This window comes from Tachysurus fulvidraco, chromosome 25, assembly GCF_022655615.1.
Source record: "Tachysurus fulvidraco isolate hzauxx_2018 chromosome 25, HZAU_PFXX_2.0, whole genome shotgun sequence".
Taxonomy (NCBI): domain Eukaryota; kingdom Metazoa; phylum Chordata; class Actinopteri; order Siluriformes; family Bagridae; genus Tachysurus; species Tachysurus fulvidraco.
This window is the reverse complement of record NC_062542.1, coordinates 8773809-8793875: the sequence shown is the minus strand read 5'-3', so window position 1 is coordinate 8793875 and position 20067 is coordinate 8773809. Positions and strand designations below refer to the sequence as shown.

At 35.8% G+C, this 20067-nt stretch overlaps 1 protein-coding gene across 2 annotated transcripts in view; it reads left to right on the top strand.

Moving 5' to 3' along the window:
- The first annotated feature begins 1132 nt into the window (after nt 1-1132).
- gnal (guanine nucleotide binding protein (G protein), alpha activating activity polypeptide, olfactory type) overlaps nt 1133-20067 on the top strand; it is a 64487-nt gene continuing 45552 nt past the window's right edge. Inside the window, exons 1-4 of one of the 2 annotated variants that reach the window (XR_007139465.1) lie at nt 1133-1624; nt 1863-1935; nt 2546-2600; nt 2705-2824. Coding sequence is in view for 1 of the 2 variants with exons in the window: in XM_027172672.2 (XP_027028473.1) it covers nt 1486-1624; nt 1863-1935; nt 2546-2600; nt 2705-2824 (387 nt within the window). In the remaining variant the exon portion in view is untranslated. The remainder of the gene's footprint in view (nt 1625-1862; nt 1936-2545; nt 2601-2704; nt 2825-20067) is intronic. The other variant, XM_027172672.2, reaches the window with a different exon arrangement.

Here is a 20067-nt window from a genome sequence, read left to right as displayed (position 1 = left end):
ATTACAACATACAAAGATGGACCAACTAATAATCAGTCTAAATGTTTTCAGAAGTAAGCAGAAGTTATAGAATGAACTATAGTACCACTGATCAGAGCCACAGTGGCGATCATCCCAAAATGATGCCACAGACAGTGTGCTATTTGAAAGAAACATGAAAAGAAGTTGAAACTCAGAAAAATTACTAGAGCTCAGATGGAGTCCAAAATGTTTAGCATGAACCTGACCTGGACCTGTCCAGTTCTTCTTGTGTAATGGCCTGTCTTCCAGTATCTCTTCCATGGTCTTGAAACTGTGCTGAGAGGCAGACTAAACCTTCTTGTTATGACATTTATGGATGTGCCATCCTGGAGGAACTGGACTACCTTTGCAACCTGATTGTGTACAGCCTCATGCTTCAGGTGGTGACATGAACCCCAACAAAACACAAAACTAGGGACTCATCAGTCAGTATGGTTAAGGAGAGAACAATTGTCTGTGGTCAACACATGAAACACATTCCCTTTTGGGCGGTTGTCTTGCTGTTGCATCCAGTGCACATGTTGTCACTTTCATTTTCAGGTGAAACTGATTATGCTCATAGTTATGCTTTGGTTAATGATTGCTTATGCTTCCTAACTGGACAGATTGATATAGAGAATAGTTGTGTTATATGATAATATCTGATGAGTTTACACAGATATTCAAGGGGTTAGACTGTGTAGTGCTTTAAAAAAGCTCTGTGGCTGTATTTTATAATCAATGTACAAATTTCATTGCTAACCTGTGTTGTGGTAAAGCAAGACGACCAACATGAACAAAACCTTTAATTACTATATTAGCTGCCACATATTGGACCAACTGGAGGCCTTATGATGAAATGTAAAATGTATTAATAAAGTACAAAAGTGTTTTTAGGTTTAGGGATGAGTTAATATTCTACAAATATTTTAATTATATCATTTCATTTTTATTAATTTTATAATTGATTTTTAAATAATTATTAAAGATTGTTATCTTTAATTATTCTAAAATGTGCAAATTTTGTTTGCACAAACTTTCCTGGTGGTCAGAAGTTAAATGTTGAGTCAGTGAGACAGACAGTAGTTGCTGCGTGTAGTTTGGAACGTTACTTCCTGCAGCCACAGCGAGCAGTGCTGAGCCTCTAAAGCCCACCTATCGTTAGACGGAAAAAAGCAGCGTCGGGGGGAAGAGGAGCAAAAGCGGTGCCGTCGGACGTATCTTACTTTCACCCCTTATCTGCTTCCTATTACTCCCTCTTATTCGCGCACAATATTTATTCTAAGAGGATGCCATATTTTTATACGATTTAACGGAATCTGCTGTGATTCTGCTTCAGTTAAAGCGGAACCGTTTTACACACGGCGACAGATAAGCGACGGATTATTTTTTTCCCGCCTTGTTTTTTCGCGTGATCCTAAGTCTTATACTGTACATTAGCGTTAATTCTATAACGTTGTGTTTGCGTAGAGAGCTTGGCGGAAGATGGGCTGTTTGGGGAACAGCAAGACCGAAGACCAGCGCATTGATGAGAAGGCTCAACGAGAGGCGAATAAAAAGATCGAGAAACAGTTACAGAAGGAAAGGCAGGCTTACAAAGCCACACATCGGCTGCTTTTATTAGGTAAGGTGCTCCAGATGGACACACGAAGCGATACGCCGTGTATGTGCGGCTCCTGATCCATAGTGCATTTGACAGGTCTTGAATAATACAAGCGACTGGGCAACTGACATGGATTTTTCAATTTCACCATATTAAGGAAAGTGACAGGGGAACGCTGCTGTCCTGCGCTGTTTTGACATCTTTGTTGACGTTATTTTTATTTTTTATTGTCTCCCTTACATTTGTTTTTCTGTCAAAGGGGCTGGAGAATCCGGAAAGAGTACGATAGTCAAGCAGATGAGGATCTTGCACGTCAACGGCTTTAACGCAGAGTAAGTATTCGGTATCCATTTTAATCCTGCTGTGGCCCCAGTTTCGGCCTGCTGTTTATACTGTATTCGATTGATCTGTAATCGTTTGCAGTCATTTTAATCTTAAGCGATGACTCTGCTTGCGCTGTATATACAGTACTGGAGAGACGGCCAGCATGGAGACTAGCTCGCTGTGTCAGATTACTAAAAGCTATCAGCAGATAAAGGCCTCATAGTGTTTTATGTGCTGTTGTGTCAGAGCTAAATTCCAGTTTTAGGAACGAAACGGTGCCAATAGATATACAGATAAGATTTGGCACAAATTTGGTTCATGTAGACGACACTTATATCCACACGCCTTTTCTTTGCAATTGAATCCAGTAACTCCTTTAATTATTCTGTAATTGCATTAACTGGGACCAGTTTTCTGTATTAGGATAATTCTTAAATAATTGATTAATCAGTAGATTGCAAGCCTCTGATCAGTGGTATCCTATGCGGTGTATATTTTCATTGTAATTCATGTTCCTTTTTTTTACATTCACAATAACATTTTCACACTATGGTCTGAAGAATTGTGCTGTTACTTTGTTTTATAGTTTGTTCACTTGATATTCACATTTTTTCTCAGAGAAAAGAAGCAGAAAATATTGGATATTCGAAAAAACGTGAAAGATGCCATTGTAGTAAGTTCTTCTCCAAATTTAAAGCATGGCAAGTTAAGAACTGTTTTTTTTTCAACCCACTTGTTTAGCAATCAACTAATTGTCCTTCTTTGTGTCTTTCCTAGACAATCGTATCAGCCATGAGCACTTTAATACCTCCAGTGCCACTTGCCAACCTGGACAATCAGTTTCGAGCTGACTATATAAAAAGCATAGCACCGCTTTCTGACTTTGACTACACAGAGGTAAGGGTTCTGATATCTCAGTCTGAGGCTGATCTCTAAAGCATTTGGTCTATAAATATGAAAATTGATGGAGTGTGAAACTTTACTCTAAGTACCTTCAGGTGGTGTAGGGGTAGTGGATTGCAAATTAAATGTATGCTATAAAAGAAGAGAAAAATAGATTGTGGCAATAAACATTTATGTTTATATATGCTATAATGAAATCACATAGGTCGGTGACTATATGTGGAATGCATTTTATTTCTAAGTATTTATTTTATTATATCTCTTGGCTAACCAGGTGAGGGTTGAGACTTGGGAGTAGTGATATTGCTTTCAGATGTTATTATCTTTTCTCTATCCACAATGTGTCAGTAAATATACTGGTCTCTTGTTTCATGGTTACAGTATAATGTACCAGAAGTTAGACATCAGGATCCAGTTGTTATCCTTCTGGTTTTGTGATGTTAATTCAGGTGTGTAGTTTAATACACAGTGTTAACCAGTACTTTTATTATTTGTTTATTTTGAGGAAACATAGACATTGTATTTGCATCATATTTCGTATACCCCTACTTTTTATTAGCAAGCCTAATGTTTTGTTGGTTGACAGTATTTGATAATGTATGTTAGTACACAAATGTAGTTTTTAGTACTTTATTAGAAACACTTTTACACCTGCTCAGTCATGCATAGTGTGGCAGCACCCCAGTGCCTACAGTCGTCAGGTCAAAAGCTTCAAGTAATGTAATCACTCATTAGATTGGGGAAAAATGTAATCTAATTGACTTTCACTATGGAATGGTTGTTGGTGCCAGGTACTAAGAGTTGTTTTCAGCATTTTAGTAACTGATGATCTTGGATCCTAGGACCCAGTCTATATAATGTCAGCAGATTTGCTCACTGGATGGGCTTTACTGCCGAGTAGAATGTTTGAATGCAACAGCCTTTTTTAACATTACAGTTAAATAATAATTTTGTGTTCCTAATAATGTGACTGGGCTACTTTTAGTGTCTTAAAGAGAAAAAGGTGAATAAACCTCTGGTTTTTGTCATTAGTGTACTGTAGCACTAAAGGTTGTGCTGTGTATGCGGCTAACAGTAAATTCAGTTTTAGAGTGGGGCTGATTTCTGGACAATAAAATTTAAATTTTTAAATTTAAACAGAAGCCTTAAATGAATACAACAAACAGATCAGTAGCATTAGCAGTAGCAATGTTCTGATATAAATTGCTTTTTTAATATAATACTAGTCTTTGTATTGTAACCAAATCCAAATCTACAATTGCTCTCCATATATGAGGTTCACTGTTGTAAAATATTAACTAAAATCTTTGTATATGTTATCTTTGTACATACAGGAACCTTTGAACAACCAGTATTCTTGCATTGTGACATTTGAATAAACAGCATTCATTAGTATTTTGATTTAGGCAAGGTTTGATACAGTGGGCACAGAAAGACATGGCACAAGTTTTTGGTAAAGAGATGTTACAAAAGATTTTCAAACTAATCAAATGTATCATGCTTAGATAAATTGATTATAATTTGAAGGAAGCTAACTCAAGAAAATTGCTGTTATTAATAGTTAGGGTAAGGGATGGAGCTCACATTTGTATGTCTGCTTATTACTATTGTATAAATTCTAAAGAAATCACTGTTGTTTATTGGAATTTCTTCATATTTTTAACTTAAAATTATAAACATAATTATAAAATTGCCTCCTCTGCTTGCACCTTGTGAATGGTGCTCTTTGGCCTCATAGGTGAGATTCTTCCCTTGTCAGCGGTCTGTACTTAAATCGCAGCAATAATCATATTTCATACTTTCTCATTTGTTATTTTATCTTTTTCAAATCTGTGCCAGTCATTCCAGGATCCTTTTTTAAAAACAAACAAACAAACAAACAAACAAACAAACAAACAAACAAACAAACAAACAAAAAAACAGTTTACCAGGTCATACATTGCTTAGGGATATTATGCATGTACCTTGTTTTGTAAAAGCATACTACTTCTTCCTTCTTACATATTTGTGTACAGGTTAATTCTCCTATAGTAATAATATCCATATGCTGTAATTTTACTTTTCTGAGTACTGATATGGTCTACTATAGTTTTTGTTCAAAATATTTTGCATTAAACTCATTAGGACTGAAGGTCAGTGTGGTTGTTGTCATGATAGCTTTTTATCTGTGGACTCCATACCCTGTACTTTGTAGGTATTTGTTTCTGTGACTGGGGATACTGTACATTGTCTCTCAAAACATGGACAATAGGAGATGTTTGGCTGCAACTCTAACTCCATTAATTAGGTCTGTTGAATAATGGTATATTGATTTTTGCTGGTGATGTTTTGTGTATTGGCTTGATGCCTGTTCAGTGTCTTACAACAATCAACATACAGTATGTATGTGTAATTTTTTGCATTGGACATTGAGGAAAAGATACCAATGTAATACAGTTAAGGTTTATGATACATTGGACATTCAGGAAAAGATAATAAAATACATACAGGTTTACGATAGGTGATGGCTCAGTGTGAATTGCTTATAATGCATTTTCTTTCCAGAGAAACAACTATTTGAACTTAACTGAAACCCCTATAAATATGAATCGCACCCCCAGTGGCCAATTCGAGCGAGATTGTTTTTTGCTAATAGGTCCATCTCTGAAACTTCCATTTAATTTTCATGACCGTAGCTCAATGGTAACCTTGTCAAATGCCTGATAGAAAATGATTGGGTGATGGTGGCCATGTTTATTCCCCAGTTTTTAGGAGCACAAAATATCTGTTACAGTTTAGCACAGAGATGCAGACTTGATTTCAGCTTGAATGGCTATTTGTCATACAGACCTTGAAAAAAATGTCTATTTGGTCTTAAACCCAGCCCCCTATGTATGGCAATGCCCACAACATTAACCTAAATAACGCTCCTTTTGTGTAAACACGGCTCAACCTCATTAGATCATGATTAGCATGTAGTGGCCATATTTACAAATGTCATCATCATTATGGTAAATGCTAATATTTTCACTGTGCTCATTAGCTTGACACCAAACTTGCAAAGCTAAAAATCATAGAGTAAATGTAAGTTTAGCATATTATGCAAATTAGCAAAAACTAATCTAAGTGGGAGTACTAAGTGTAATTTTAAATGAGGCTTTTGTTTGGGACACATGTACAGTAACATATGAAAGGTACTTAAACCATATGGCAAACAGATGCAGGATGACTATTGTATTGTTGGCATGTACCATGCTGAGAGGAAAAAAGAAGAACACAACCTTTGTTTAACTGAAAAACTGTAAAAACAATACCAAACTCACATTTTTCAAACAGATCAAAATTTCATTAAGATTGGCCACAATACTCTGTACTGTTTCATTTGCAAGCAGCATAATAATCTGTTATAGTCAAATGATAACTTTGTAACGTTTAAACTTTTACATTAAAATTGGTGCCTGTGTATTATGAAGGAACATTATGGTCAAGATCTGCTCTGTCTCTTAGTGTTACATATTTTAACCAAATTAAACAACTGAGACTGAATTGGTGATGCAATAGGAATCAAACTTGTATTTTGTGTCAGATATAGGTCATTGATTGACCTCAGTAAATCAGCATTTTTGTCAGACATTTAGCTAGAAATTGTTTAAAAAAGGGCTAAAATTTGATCAAAACCTTTTTCTCCAACCATAGATTTATTGCTGCAGGATTTAAAGAATCTTTTCATGTTCTTTGTTTTGCTAATGGATAATATACTTTTATATACTTTAAATACTGTCTAACAATTTATATACTAAGCACTACATCCCCCATGGGTTGATGCAGACATGCCTACTGTGATTAACCCAGTGCTAATACACCACCTACAAATTGTTGTGCAGCTGCTTATTAATTAAATATAAAGAAGAATTTCACAAGCCATTAAAACACAAAATATAAAGGGTGTTTTACTGACTGTAGTTGAGTTCTAAAATTCATAGAAATGTTACTGTGATTTCAAATGCTAAGCACTATTATAACCAGGGGTGCCATTAAGGGGGGAAAGTTAGGACGATTTTAAGGGCCCATGCACTTTTGGTGGCCCCAGAGGTTTGAATGTTTGATGAGAAATGGGTGTGGTAGGGGGTCTAGTCTCATTTTCTTTCATAGGGCCCAAAATTGCTAGTGGCGCCCGTGATTATAACATACATGCAATAGCTTACATTTTATTTGTAACTATTTTGGCCAATCAGATTTTTTGAGTATGATTTTGTCAGCAAATTAAAGAAGATTAAAATTATACAAACCTGAAATAATTAACACTATATTCACTAAAGATGCATGACTCAGAAATTCTGCTAACACAACAAATTTTACACTATTTCCCTCAGATGTGAAGGTACACTGCATGCCAAAAAAAAGTCACACACTCTAATGTTTTTATGGACTGCCTTTTGCGTTGATTACGGTACACATTCATCATAGTTCATTTTGAAAATCTTATGCAATGTCACAACATTTATGTCTATCCAGAGTTGCTATGTCACCAAACCTGGAGCAGCAGGGAAAAAAGAGATGCATTAGTTTCTCACCAAGATCTGGCAATCCATACGTGAAAATTATGTCTCATGCTTCCTTTAACCACTCTTTCACAATTTGAGCCTGATGAATTCTGTCATTATAATTTTGGAATATGCCTGTGCCATCAGGGAAGAAAACTCCATTGATGAAAAAAACCTATTAATTAATATTTCAGGTACTCAGATTTGGGCACATCACATTGCTGAACTTGACCTGACCAACTGAAGCAACCATACATTGTAACACTACCCCTAGAGGCTTATATGGTTGGCAATAAGCATGATGGGTGCATCACGTTGTCCACCCCTTTTCTTTCTTTGGGTGCTTTCACACCTATAGTTCGGTTCATTTGTTCCGGACCAAATGCAAAAAATGATACATTGTAACTTTTTAGCAGTTTTGGTTCCTTTTCACACCACACTGATCGTTCTGTTCCGCACCAGTTGAAACGAACCAAAATGCAGTCATGTGATAACATCCACATCACTCATTGGCCACATATCTTTGAGTGTATTTCCTAAACTGCTTCTCGATTGGTCAGAATAATGTGGGAATGTGGGAAATTTCAACGAAACTCCGGAAGTAAACAAAAAGAGAAAAATACAGGAAAATACAGCTGCAATTATGTTCGTGGTTGTACTACATCGCTTGTATACAGCATTCTATGCAAAGTCTTAATTTTCAGAATGAAGCACGGATGCGGCTTGAAAATATCATTTTAATGCACTGCAAATGGCGAAGACACATCGCAAGACATTTCAGGAGGCGGCGAGCATTACTTTTGCGAAACTGTGACGTTCTCATCTTCCGAAAATATTGCCAACGACCCACTACGGCAGCTGGTTTAGTCCAAAATGCACAATACTTTTTGCAGTTAGGTCTATTCGATCTCGGACCGTGTCCTCACCACAAACAAACCGTACCAGAGTTCGTTTGAAAGCGTACCGAGACCACCTCTTCAAGGAGGTCTCGGTACGCTTGTTTGGTCCGCTTTTGGTGTTCACCAGAGTTCTGGTACGATTCAACTGAACTAAACAAGGCAGGTGTGAAAGCACCCTTTGAGTGTCCATCACTCAGGAATAGTGTATATCTAGATCTGTCTTCTGAAATGGTATTTTTAAAAATTGAGAAGCTACTCAATGCCTTATTTAGGGGTTTATTTTTTAAGTTTAAGCATTTATTTGTCACAGATATATTAAAGCACAGTACTATAAAAGTTTTTCTTCACATATCGCAACTTTTGGAGGTAGGTGCTTTGCTCAAGGGCCCATTAGTGGCAGCTTGGCAGTGCTGGGGCTTGAACCCCAATCATCTGAGAAACACCCCAGTGCTTTAACTACTTGAGCCACCTTTGCCCCATAATGCTTTCTTTACTGTTGTTGTTGATGATATTTTTTCTCTTAAAGAGGCCTTTGTCAACAGCTGATTCATGTATTACCAAGTATAATTGAATATTATATTAAGAATAATATATATATAACAAGTATTTTTATTTTAACTCAATAAATAAGATAAGAAATATGTTCAAAAACTCTTTTATTCAGGTATAAGACATATTTGTGATTTGTTGTGTTTAGCTGCTAATTATGAATATTTAGCATAGCTATGGGACTCTTCATGCAATTGTAATAACCAGACTTGGAAATTAATGTTTAATTGCTTGCTATCCAGGCTTATGGTCAATTGGAAGATGGAAGTTGGTACATATCCAAACACTTCACTGTACATGAGTGTTCATCTGTAGGGCAGCTATCCACAAACTAAAAAGAGCAAACATACAGTTTGGTGCACACTAAATGCACACAATTCCAGTTTTCTCTGAAACATACTATGAAATATCAGATGTTAATCAGACATGCAGTGCTGATAGGTGGTGTGATTAATTCAAACTAGTCAGCTGAAATAAGCAAGAAAAGGGCTAATCAAGTGTGTTACACAAAACCGTTATAAAGAGAGTCCATCGGAATATTGAAAATAAGGTGTATACAATAGAAAGATGCATGTGATCAGTCCTATATTTTCATTATAGTCCTGCATTTCATTGGCTCTTTAAATCTACCTTGCAAAATGACAATAAAGTTGAATCTAATCTAATCTATATAACTACATCTATCAGTATTTTAAAATATTATATGCATACTATAAAGCCGGGGTATTCAATAAAAATTCAAAGTGGTCCAATTACTAAATTTTCCTCCCAGCAAAGGTCCGAATCTTATATTGTCACTTAAAATAGTGTACCCTCATGTTAATAAAATCAATAACGCACGTACATTTCTATATAATTTATTGTTAAATTTCAAGTGTTTTCAGTCTGAACTTGTATGGCACTTGAATGGAAAACAATCCTGTAGTTGTCTTTACTACATGTCAAGTAACAGACAACAGACACTGAATTTCTTCTGAATAAAATAAATAAAAAGTTCAAACACAGCTTTGGGCAGCCTGAACTTAGGGCCTATATTTCATGTAATGTAAAACATTCAGAATCTTCTGAATAAAATAAAAGTGCTTTTAATCTTTAAGAAAAAAATGAAACAAAAGACTTTTGAGCTGCCCCCTTTTTAAACATTAACTACATTAATAACACAGGAACCTTAGGCAAAAGAACATTTCAGCTAAAATAGAACAGGGCAGAATTTACTGAATAAAAGTAAAGTGCAGAGCTTTGAGCAGCTCCCGTTTTCCTCTCTCCTTTCCACCTCACCTTACTCCCTTTCCATCTTCCGTTCCTACTGAGAGAAATGGGCGTGTAACTTTCCTGCCAGCAGTTTGAATCTTAATTGTCCTGCCAGCATAATTAGGTGCATTACTGCCACCTTCTGCTCTGGAGTATGGAACAGAAACAATCTGTTTTTGGCTTGGCTTTTGATGACGCTCCTGTCGTAATAACTAGATTAACTGCACATGAACGAAAGATTTATCTTTTTATTAATATCAAAGAGCTTATATAATCTTATAATATTAGATTATAATAAGGAGATGGATATAAGGTGCACCTAAGAGCCTTAAATTTTCTCAAAATCGTCCGTGCGCCTAATAAACCCATGCGCCTTATGTGTGCACTGAGTTCCAAAAATCTGTAAAAATGTTGTGTGACTTTGGTAAGCGCTCCGCTTGATTGACTGTCAGACCATTTCCCGCTGACACAGGGACGTAATACATACACTACGTACGCTGGCAGCGATAAACCAATCAGAGAACATTACATAATACGAACAGTACGTACGCTTACCTCCGCCACGCCACATAGGTATCCCCCAAAAATGGCACCAGTGGAGACATGCTTACGAGGCACAATTCAAAATACAGGCTATCAGTTACGCGGTTGTAAATGAGAATAGAGCAGCTGCGAAAGAATTCAACATCAGTAGTAGAATAAAGTTCAACTAAACTCACTGTTTTGCTTCTGTTACCTTTTTTCTAGGCCGTATGTTTTAGGATGCGCCTTATAATATGGTGCGCCTTATGTATGGGTAAAGTACAGAAATAGAACCCCTTGAGACCGCCTTATAATTCGGTGCGATTTATAGTTCGGAAAATACGGTGTGTATATATATATATATATATATATATATATATATATATATATATATATATATATATATATATATATCCTTAAAACTCTTTTGGGGTTGAATATTTCTGATTGCAACTGTGTGTGTGTGTGTATATATATATATATATATATATATATATATATATATATATATATATATATATATATATATATATATATATATATGTACAGTTGCAATCAGAAATATTCAACCCCCAAAGAGTTTTAAGGATTTATGAATAAAAATCTTTTCAAAGTGCGGGATTCTGCTTTGGATGACTTCTTTATGAGTTAAGTGATGCATAAAATCAACACAGAACATGTATGATGTAGTATTTGTGTGTAACAGTTTGTGCTGCACGATTAATCATATCACAATCGCGATATCAAACTTGTGCGATTATATGACGCAAAATGCTGTGATTTTATGAAATAAATAAATAATAATGAAATGCATGTGTGGACATGACAACCCATTCTCTCTGAAAGCTGTTTGCCTATTTCATACCCTACACCGCTATCCGCTAATAAAAAAAAAAAGACCAGTGAGTGTCAGTTTAGGCAGTGGCACGTGTGGTGCGTATGGTCATATCGTGACTTTTTCCGGTTTGCAGCACCAAACGGGTGAAGATGGATGCCGAGCAGACGGACACTGAACTGGTGGCCAGAAAAAATGCTACCTCTGTACCTCTGTCCAAAAACGCTGACTAAGACTAAATTAACATGCATTATTGTTGACGAAAAAAGACGAGACGAAAATGTTTTGTATGAAATAAAAAGTAAGATAAAATCTCTCTTCATTTTCGTCTACAATTGTCTCTGCTTTTTCATCAGCTGTTACGCCTTTAAAATATTCAGAAAGAGTTCGCGGCTTCGCGCTGTTGATCAAGTTACAGGTCTCATACGTCATACGTGGCTAAAACACGAAACTGCTGAACAATCGTATTGCTTCCGCTAAAGAAAATAGTGCGCTCCGTCTCTAAGGTTAGAATCCTGTGTCCATTCCAACGCTCTGTTTTTCATGGCAACGGTGTGTTATAGTTAGCAGCGGTCTGTTATCAAGAAATAAAATAGTGTGTACGTATAAAGAATTCGTCCACACGCCGCTCAAATAAATAAATAAATAAATAAATAAATAAATAAATCCTGAGCGCTGGTCCACCGTCAAGGCGGCTTTTTGTGTTAAATTATATTTCCTGTCGCTGCGCAGGTTCTTTTATTGTACATGACGGCTTATGTACCGATGACCGGTCTTTGCGTTACGTTTAAAAGCAGTATCAGTAAAGTAAAAAATGTGATTTGCAGTCAAGTTCAAGTGTATGCACTGTTTAAACGAGTGTTCTCAACTTCTCACTGATACTTTTGTGATTCGTGGAGTTTTGACAAGTTTTATAGCCTTGTTATTGTTTATTCAAAAGTGGAGACAGAAAAAACTCTTTACCCCCAACCTGAAACCTCTTCCCACGCCCTTGTCACAATCACATCATAATCAAAATTAATAATTAGGCTTAAAAGCAAATGTATATGTAAGGGAATCAAGTTTAATAATTACATGTAATATTGCTCCAAATATCATGAATAATGGTGTGTGCAATACCATGTATAACTTGCATTAAGTTGGTAATTTACTATATATATATATATATATATATATATATATATATATATATATATATATATATATATATATGTAGACACACACACACCTACAGTTTTGATCTTAGGCTTTTCATTAATCAGCATTAATGTGTTATTTTATATTTTAATTTGAAAACATTTTGCATTTGTTTGTTGTTGCTAGTTAAATTTCAGCATTATCAGTAATCTGTGTGTGCATTTTCCTTGAGAACCAAGCAAGCTGACTCATGATACCATTTGTTTATTACAGTATATCGCAATCGAATATCGCAATTGCAATATTGACCTCAATAATTGCAATATGACATTTTACCTAAATCGTGCCGCCCTCGTAACAGTATATTTTGTTAAGATAGCCATGTCACAATTATTCAACCCCTATATAATATTGTTATTTTTAAAGCTTTCTGATAGTTTTTATGGCCTGAAGTGGAGCTGAAACATCATTAAGCCTTTGGGAACTCTATAACGATCCTTCATTTGCTTCAGCTGTGATGCATATATAAACCCCAACCATGAAGTTGTTAAAGGTGAGTTGCAATCATGGGAAAGACAAAGATTTCATCACATCTGAAGGGCCTTGGGTATAAGAAGATTCCCAAAATATTTAACATTCCAAGAGACACCATTGGGAGCATTATAAGGAAGTTTAAAACCTATGGAACAGCTGCAAACCTTCCTGTTCGTGGAAGAAAGCCCACAATTTCAGCAAGGGCCCTTAGCAACTTAGTCAGGACAGCTAAGAAAAACCCCTGTGTGACTGCAAGAAAGCTACAGGATGACCTGATGAGAGCTGGTACAAGTACCGGTGGTCCATCTGCCGTGCAAAAGGTCAGGCTTATGACCAAAAGAATACCATCCCTAGGGTGAAGCACAGAGGTGGATCATTGATCATGTGGGGCTGTTTTTCTGTGGCAGGAACTGTCAATCTTTATCGTGTACCTGGCATCAGGGATTTCCAGAAATACCAGGTCATTTTAAAGAAGAGCTTGATTCCTTCTGTTGACAAGCTAAACCTTGGTGATCATTGGATCTTCCAGCAAGACAGTGATCCCAAGCACACCTCCAAATCAACTCATGCTTGGTTGGGAAAAAGATGCTGGAGCATCCTGGAGTGGCCTTCTCAGTCACCAGATTTAAATCCAATTGAAAAAAATCTTTGGTGGGATTTGAAGAAGGCAGTTGCAACACGGAAGCCATCAAACATCACTGAGTTACAGACTTTTGCATGTAAAGAATGGGCAAAGATTCCAATCGAGAGGTGTAAGAAGCTTTGTCAGCACTTATCGAAACCGTTTGTTAGAAGTTATAAAAAAATAAAGGACACTCCACAAGGTACTGAAGCTGGGGGTTGAATAATACTGCACATTCTCATGTGTTACAAGAGTTACAATTTTCATTTAAACTTCAAAGTTAAGTCAAACTAACTCGTATGTATCAATATTTTTTTTTCATTTCATTGATTGATTTTTTTCTTTGATTTTCATTATCTTTTAGCAACATCTCTAAAATGTCTTTTAAGGGGAGGGGGTTGAATATTTCTGATTGTAACTGTATATAAACACAATGTATATGTGAATATACAGAGCATATATACAGTTATATATTGCAGTTCTAAGGGGTTCATCAGTGCAAAGGGGGATTTTACTGTCGGTCGAGGGGTTAGTGAGTTGAAAAGTTCAGTTAGGAGACCGCTGTGGGGTAAAAGCTGGTCTTGACTGCAGGCACCTTAACCAGTTCCCAGGAGGTAAGAGGGTAAACAGTTTATGGGCTGGGTAAGAGGTGTCCTTGATGAGCTTAATGCAGACACTGTTCCTCTGGACATCCTCAAAGGCAGGAAGTGGGGTCCCAATAATTCGATTTACGGTCTGTGATGGAGCAATTCTTGTACAGTACTTGTACCAGACACTGATATTAAGGAGCATTTTATTGTCAGCACACTGCGCAGCCAGGTGGCTTCAGATTAGGGTACATGGTGATCTGTTTCGGGGTGTTAACCTTGTTGATTGTGGCATTAATGTGATCCAGAACAAAGAAAGTGTATTTGTCATTTTCTGTTTTAGGCATCATAGGTAGCCTGAGAAGCAAACATATTCCAGTCTGTGTGTTGAATCCAGTCCTACAGTACAGTGTCTGTCCTGTCTGGCCATACCTGGATTGTTGCCACTGAGGGCTCCACGCGTTTAATGAGCAGAGTATATGGGAGGTGATCCAACCTTCGCAGGTGGGGGAGGGGGCCTATATATGCTTAAGCTATGTTGTTGTAAAATTTGGGAGTAATATCCTCAATTTAGAGTGAATAAAATCACCCCTAACAATAAAATGAGCCTTTAGGATGTTGTATGCTAATGTCTATGTAAGAATAAGGAAAAGTCCTAACAATTATAATATGGTTCCAGCACATTCTGTAAACATACTTATTAATAAATAAATGAATGACTTCTTCCCAAACTGTTTTTAGTCTTAGTTCTTAGCTTCTCCTTTTAATTGTAATGTTGTTGGCTTTATTATTATTATTATTATTATTATTATTATTATTATTATTATTATTATTATTATTATTATTATTATTAAAGCTTTGGTTAAGCTTTGTGTATTATAATAACGACATAAAAATTAATTATTTTAAGTATATAGCAATGCGTAAAAATGTAACATCCAACATATAATGATGCACATGACTAAATGAACTTATAACCATTTTAGTAAAGAGCAAACTAGCCATTTCCAGGTCTCTCTCTTGGATTTCCTCTTTCTGTCCCTTCTTGCTGCTTGGTGTGCCTCACACTTTCTCTGTTCAAGACAGTAAAATACACACTGCTTTCATTCATACTATAATCACGAGCCTCACTGTGTCTAAGCCCTCAAGAGTTTCTTCCCTTCACTCTCTCTGTCTTTATAACTCTCAGACTCAGTAGGTCGATTTTTTTTGAAAAAGGAAAAAACATTGCATACATGCTAATACAGTAGAAGGAGAAATTGGAAATTCAAACTTTAATAGACACCCCGCCAACCTAGTTTTATCATTAATGGCTTATTGTTAAATATTGCATTTTTTTAAAATAAAAATACTGAACATTCTTTCTTGGAAATAATATTTATCCATGCTTTTTATTGTTCCATTAAAGGAAATAGAGACTTCCTTTAATGGCTGGGCGGTATTTTTTATTAATACTTTACCATTAACTTAAGACTTTTGCAAGATTTATTGCTATAATTTATTGCTATAATGACTATTCGATAAAATGATTGAATTGTAGCTCTTTTAAAACTGTTAGGATCTATTCCTTGTGTTAGGAGGGACAAAAATCGCCAAAAATAATTTATAGGTCCACACTTTGCCAGTAGAGGAAATGTCCACTGTAGGGATTTCCGAGTCTGTGCTTACTTTCCCCCTTGTGTCTTCCGGCTAATCATGTATCCTTTGTTCCTTTGCTTTGGTCTGGATCTCCATTTCTTGCAGACATTTGCTCAGTACAGCTACTATTAATTTCTTTTAAAAAAAAATTGGGGAGCTCTTTCACTAAATAGATAAGGAAAGTAATGGATCAGAAGTAAATAAATAATGAGATTACTGATGTAGCCATAAATGGTCTGGGATTACATGTACTAAGGTGAATCAGATGTGATATGAGTAGAGAGGTGGCATGAGACATAGTATATAGGATGACTGCTGAGTGAGAGATGACTTGAGCTATGTGATTGAACAATTTATCACTGTGTTTTGCACTTACTCTCTCTGTCTTGTTTCTTTTTCCTGCCCCAAGGTTCAGTGACAATTTTCTGTACTCTATCACACTGTCAATTACTATAAATAGTTTCATTGGTTGATGACTCACTGTGGCCTAAGGTGTGACTGGCATAACTATACATGAAGAAAAGGATAAACTTTTTAGTTGCAAAAACTAATCGCAAATATCAACAAACATAAAAGCTGGGTCACAGCTTTTTTTACACAGCTACTTTAGTCTTGTATCTTGGCCCTTGCTCATCCATCTAACATTTATTGCAGTTTCTGGACATGTAGTTAAGGGAGCATAAGGTAAACTTAAGCAGTGGTAGTGCTGACTGATAGGCAGGTAGGTAGACAAGGACATGTAGCATGCTGCCTCAAAATGTACAATTTTGTGTTTTAGAGAGAACAGGAAGTTAGTGCCTCTTAGGAATGTGTGCAGTCTGTACCACTAGTTGGCATATCAGTGATTGTACCAGTTCAGTAGTCTCATCTTTAGTGTTTCATTAACACTAGCTTGGTGCACACTCATACACATAATGACTATAAGTGTATGTGACTATAAGTGACATATACTCTGCTGAATTACGCTATGATCCTCTGGTCCTATAGAGTTGGCCTTAAGCCCACAAGGTTATGCAACCAGTGAAACCACAAATTCTATTTATTTATAAAATGTAGTTTTAGGCTACTACAATCACCCAGGCAACTCACTTTATTCTGCTCTTGCATTCTGCTCTGCTACAGTTCTTTCATTTGGCTCAGGCCCACTACTAGCTTCTCAAGTATGTGGTCCAATGCAGGGAAGTCATCCTCTTCTCCTCTGTGGGACTGTTCAGGGGGTCTTCTTTTCCTATGGTTCATTGCATTGAAGGAGCTCACCTTCTTAACAGTTTGCTCTGCTGTTCTACCTGCTGCTTGTTACAAGTTTTGCAAGCAGCAATTTTAACAAAAAATGTAATTTTTTGTTAAAATTGCTGCTTGTAAAACTTTGGCAAACATTACCAAAGCACGATTATGCATAGCGAGTGATATTGCCATAGCTTGCATATTCTGCTTTACATTATGGGCAGTGATCATTTCTATCTTCGAATAGTATCGGGGCTTATCATTACAAACAGTTCACCTCCTACCCTGACAGGAAAAGTTTGTGAAAGTTGACAAAGTATCAACAATCGATGTATGATTAGTCTCTTCACTGCTGCATTTTAAACTCAAAACAGAGCCATGTCTTCTTTGGTAATATATTAATTGTGGTGAAACAGTAATAAAGCAAATATAGAATTACTGTTATCTACTGTGCAGATGGTCCCATAGCTGCTATACAGAAATATCTAGATTGAGGATACAAATTATATATTGTATATCATTTAAAATTATCACTATGATCAAACCAGAGGGATTGGTGCCTCACCTGGGTTTGACATGTCTTGCCAATTTAAGTCCTTCCTTTGCCATGTTTTAGGTTTTTTACTAATCACTGCATAAGAAAAACACACCACAAGTAGGGCTGGGCGATATGGCTGAAAACTGTATCACGATATCAGTGTTTCATATCAGTCATATCGATAATTATTGATTTTTTATGACCCCTTTAAAATAAAGACCAGGAGAAAAATAAATTACATTTAAACATTTTTATTTTAAACTTAACCTTCCTCTGATCATAATCCCCTCAGTTATTAAGACAGAAATGGCAACAACCATGGAACACTCAAATAATTAAAATGTAAACATAAGTCTAAAGTCACAATGAACACTTAACAATTATCTCTTAACATTTAAGGTGCAAAATGAAAGAAAATGTAAGAAATGCTTAATAATAAAGTGTAATAAAATAGTGCAAAGTCTTAAATATAAACATAGAGAAACCTGAGAATTTAGTGCAAGTTTAGTGCTAGGAAGTTCACTAGCTGTTCACCTTCTGTTGAATAAAGTGTTTTAAAATATATGTTGTGTTTTGTAAACGTAAATAAAACTGAGGTAGACTGAGATTAGGGCTGTATCTATATCGTATCTGTATTGATTAATCGAGTAATCGGATAAAATGTATTTTTGCTTAATTAAAGAGCAATATTAAATATACAAGAGAAAATAAGCCGGGTCTCTTAAAATGAACAACTAATTAGTTTCCTTTTTTAGATTTTTTTAAAATGCATTGTATGCAATGCATACAACAATATTTTCTATCACAAATAAACATTTAAATATTACCCATTGTTTCTGTACTTGTATTGTGAACAATGACAAAGTTGACTGAGAAGAATTAAGTACATTTAAGTGCCATACATTCTGTCACACACACACACACACACACACACACACACACACACACACACACACACACACACACACACACACACACACACACACACACAATAATTGCACAAGAACGTGACGTGAGCTTTAAAATGATTTAAAAGAGGCTTTGAGGCAGAGGAATTTGCCTTGATAAATTTTTGTTATCGAGTTACTCGAGGAATCGTTTCCGCTCTAACTGAGATACATCTGTGATATAAAAAACAAACCTGAAACAGTACAGTAACATTGTTTGAAATATAAAACCTGCAGAAATATGAAAAAGTAGCTGACTTTTCATCTTTTATTTACAATTTCCTCGCTCGCTGCGGCGCTCATTTTCTGCTTATCAGTCGCCGGTTACTGAACCGGAATCTAGCAGACCAGCACAAGACAACAATATGGCGCAACCAAACGTGATACTGTTACATGATTGGCTGTTAGCGTGTCGCTCCCTATGTTGCTAGGTTACCAGAGAGTGATTGCCTTTGTTAATGCAACCAATCTTGCTTCGCTTACCTCTGTTTTCTTCCGACGAAGGATAAAAAATATCGAACAGTGGAATCTAACTGTTCACTTGCTTCCTAAGATATCCCATCTCTTGCCAGGTGATTGACTTAATCAGTGTTATTTAAATCAATTTTATTTGTATAGCACTTTTACCAATGGACAATGTCACAAAGCAGCTTTACAAGAATATAAAAATGAATAAGATTTATCATTTAAATTTAGATGTGTCCAAAAGTCTGAGAACACTACTAATTGCATTCTATTTTTCAATCTTTTTAATTTAATACAAAAGATTTGTGTTAAGATTTTCTATTGCACAGCAGGTACAACTGAACTTCTTGAGCATTACATCAATTATAATCAAAAAATTTAACCATTCTTAAAATAAACTTTCTTTCACCACTTTTTTGTGCTTCATTTGTACTCCAGTTGGTCCCATTTTTTGTCATTGGGCAGTAAAAGATGCCTTGTTCAGTATGACTCATGTAATGTTATCAGCTTGAGCCATTATAGCCTGTGTTGTGTCATGGTTTGATCATGGTCTCTTCATAGCTATTGCATCTAGTTATCACTGATTAATATTTTGCATGTACTTTTTATTATAGTAGTATGTGTACGGTAATAGAAAGTAGTTTTCTAGGCTGTAAAAAGAAGATTATAGATCACAATCTTAACCATTTTTACAAGTTCTGAATAATTTCAGATATGCAGCTCTGTGCTTTTTTTTTTAAATTTAATTTTATTTATCAATTTATTTATTTTAGCAAAGCAGTTTTCTGTGAGGTGTAGGAATGGAGATAATTTCATTGCAGATTATTGTGCTATTATGGTTTTCTGTGTTCCTAGAACTGTTGTTCCCACTGCTTTCATGTTATCATGCAACTCTTTTCCAATAACTACTAGCTTCTCTTTTACCTTTCTTATTATAAATCCTGTTTCAGGACTGGATGTGAAGAG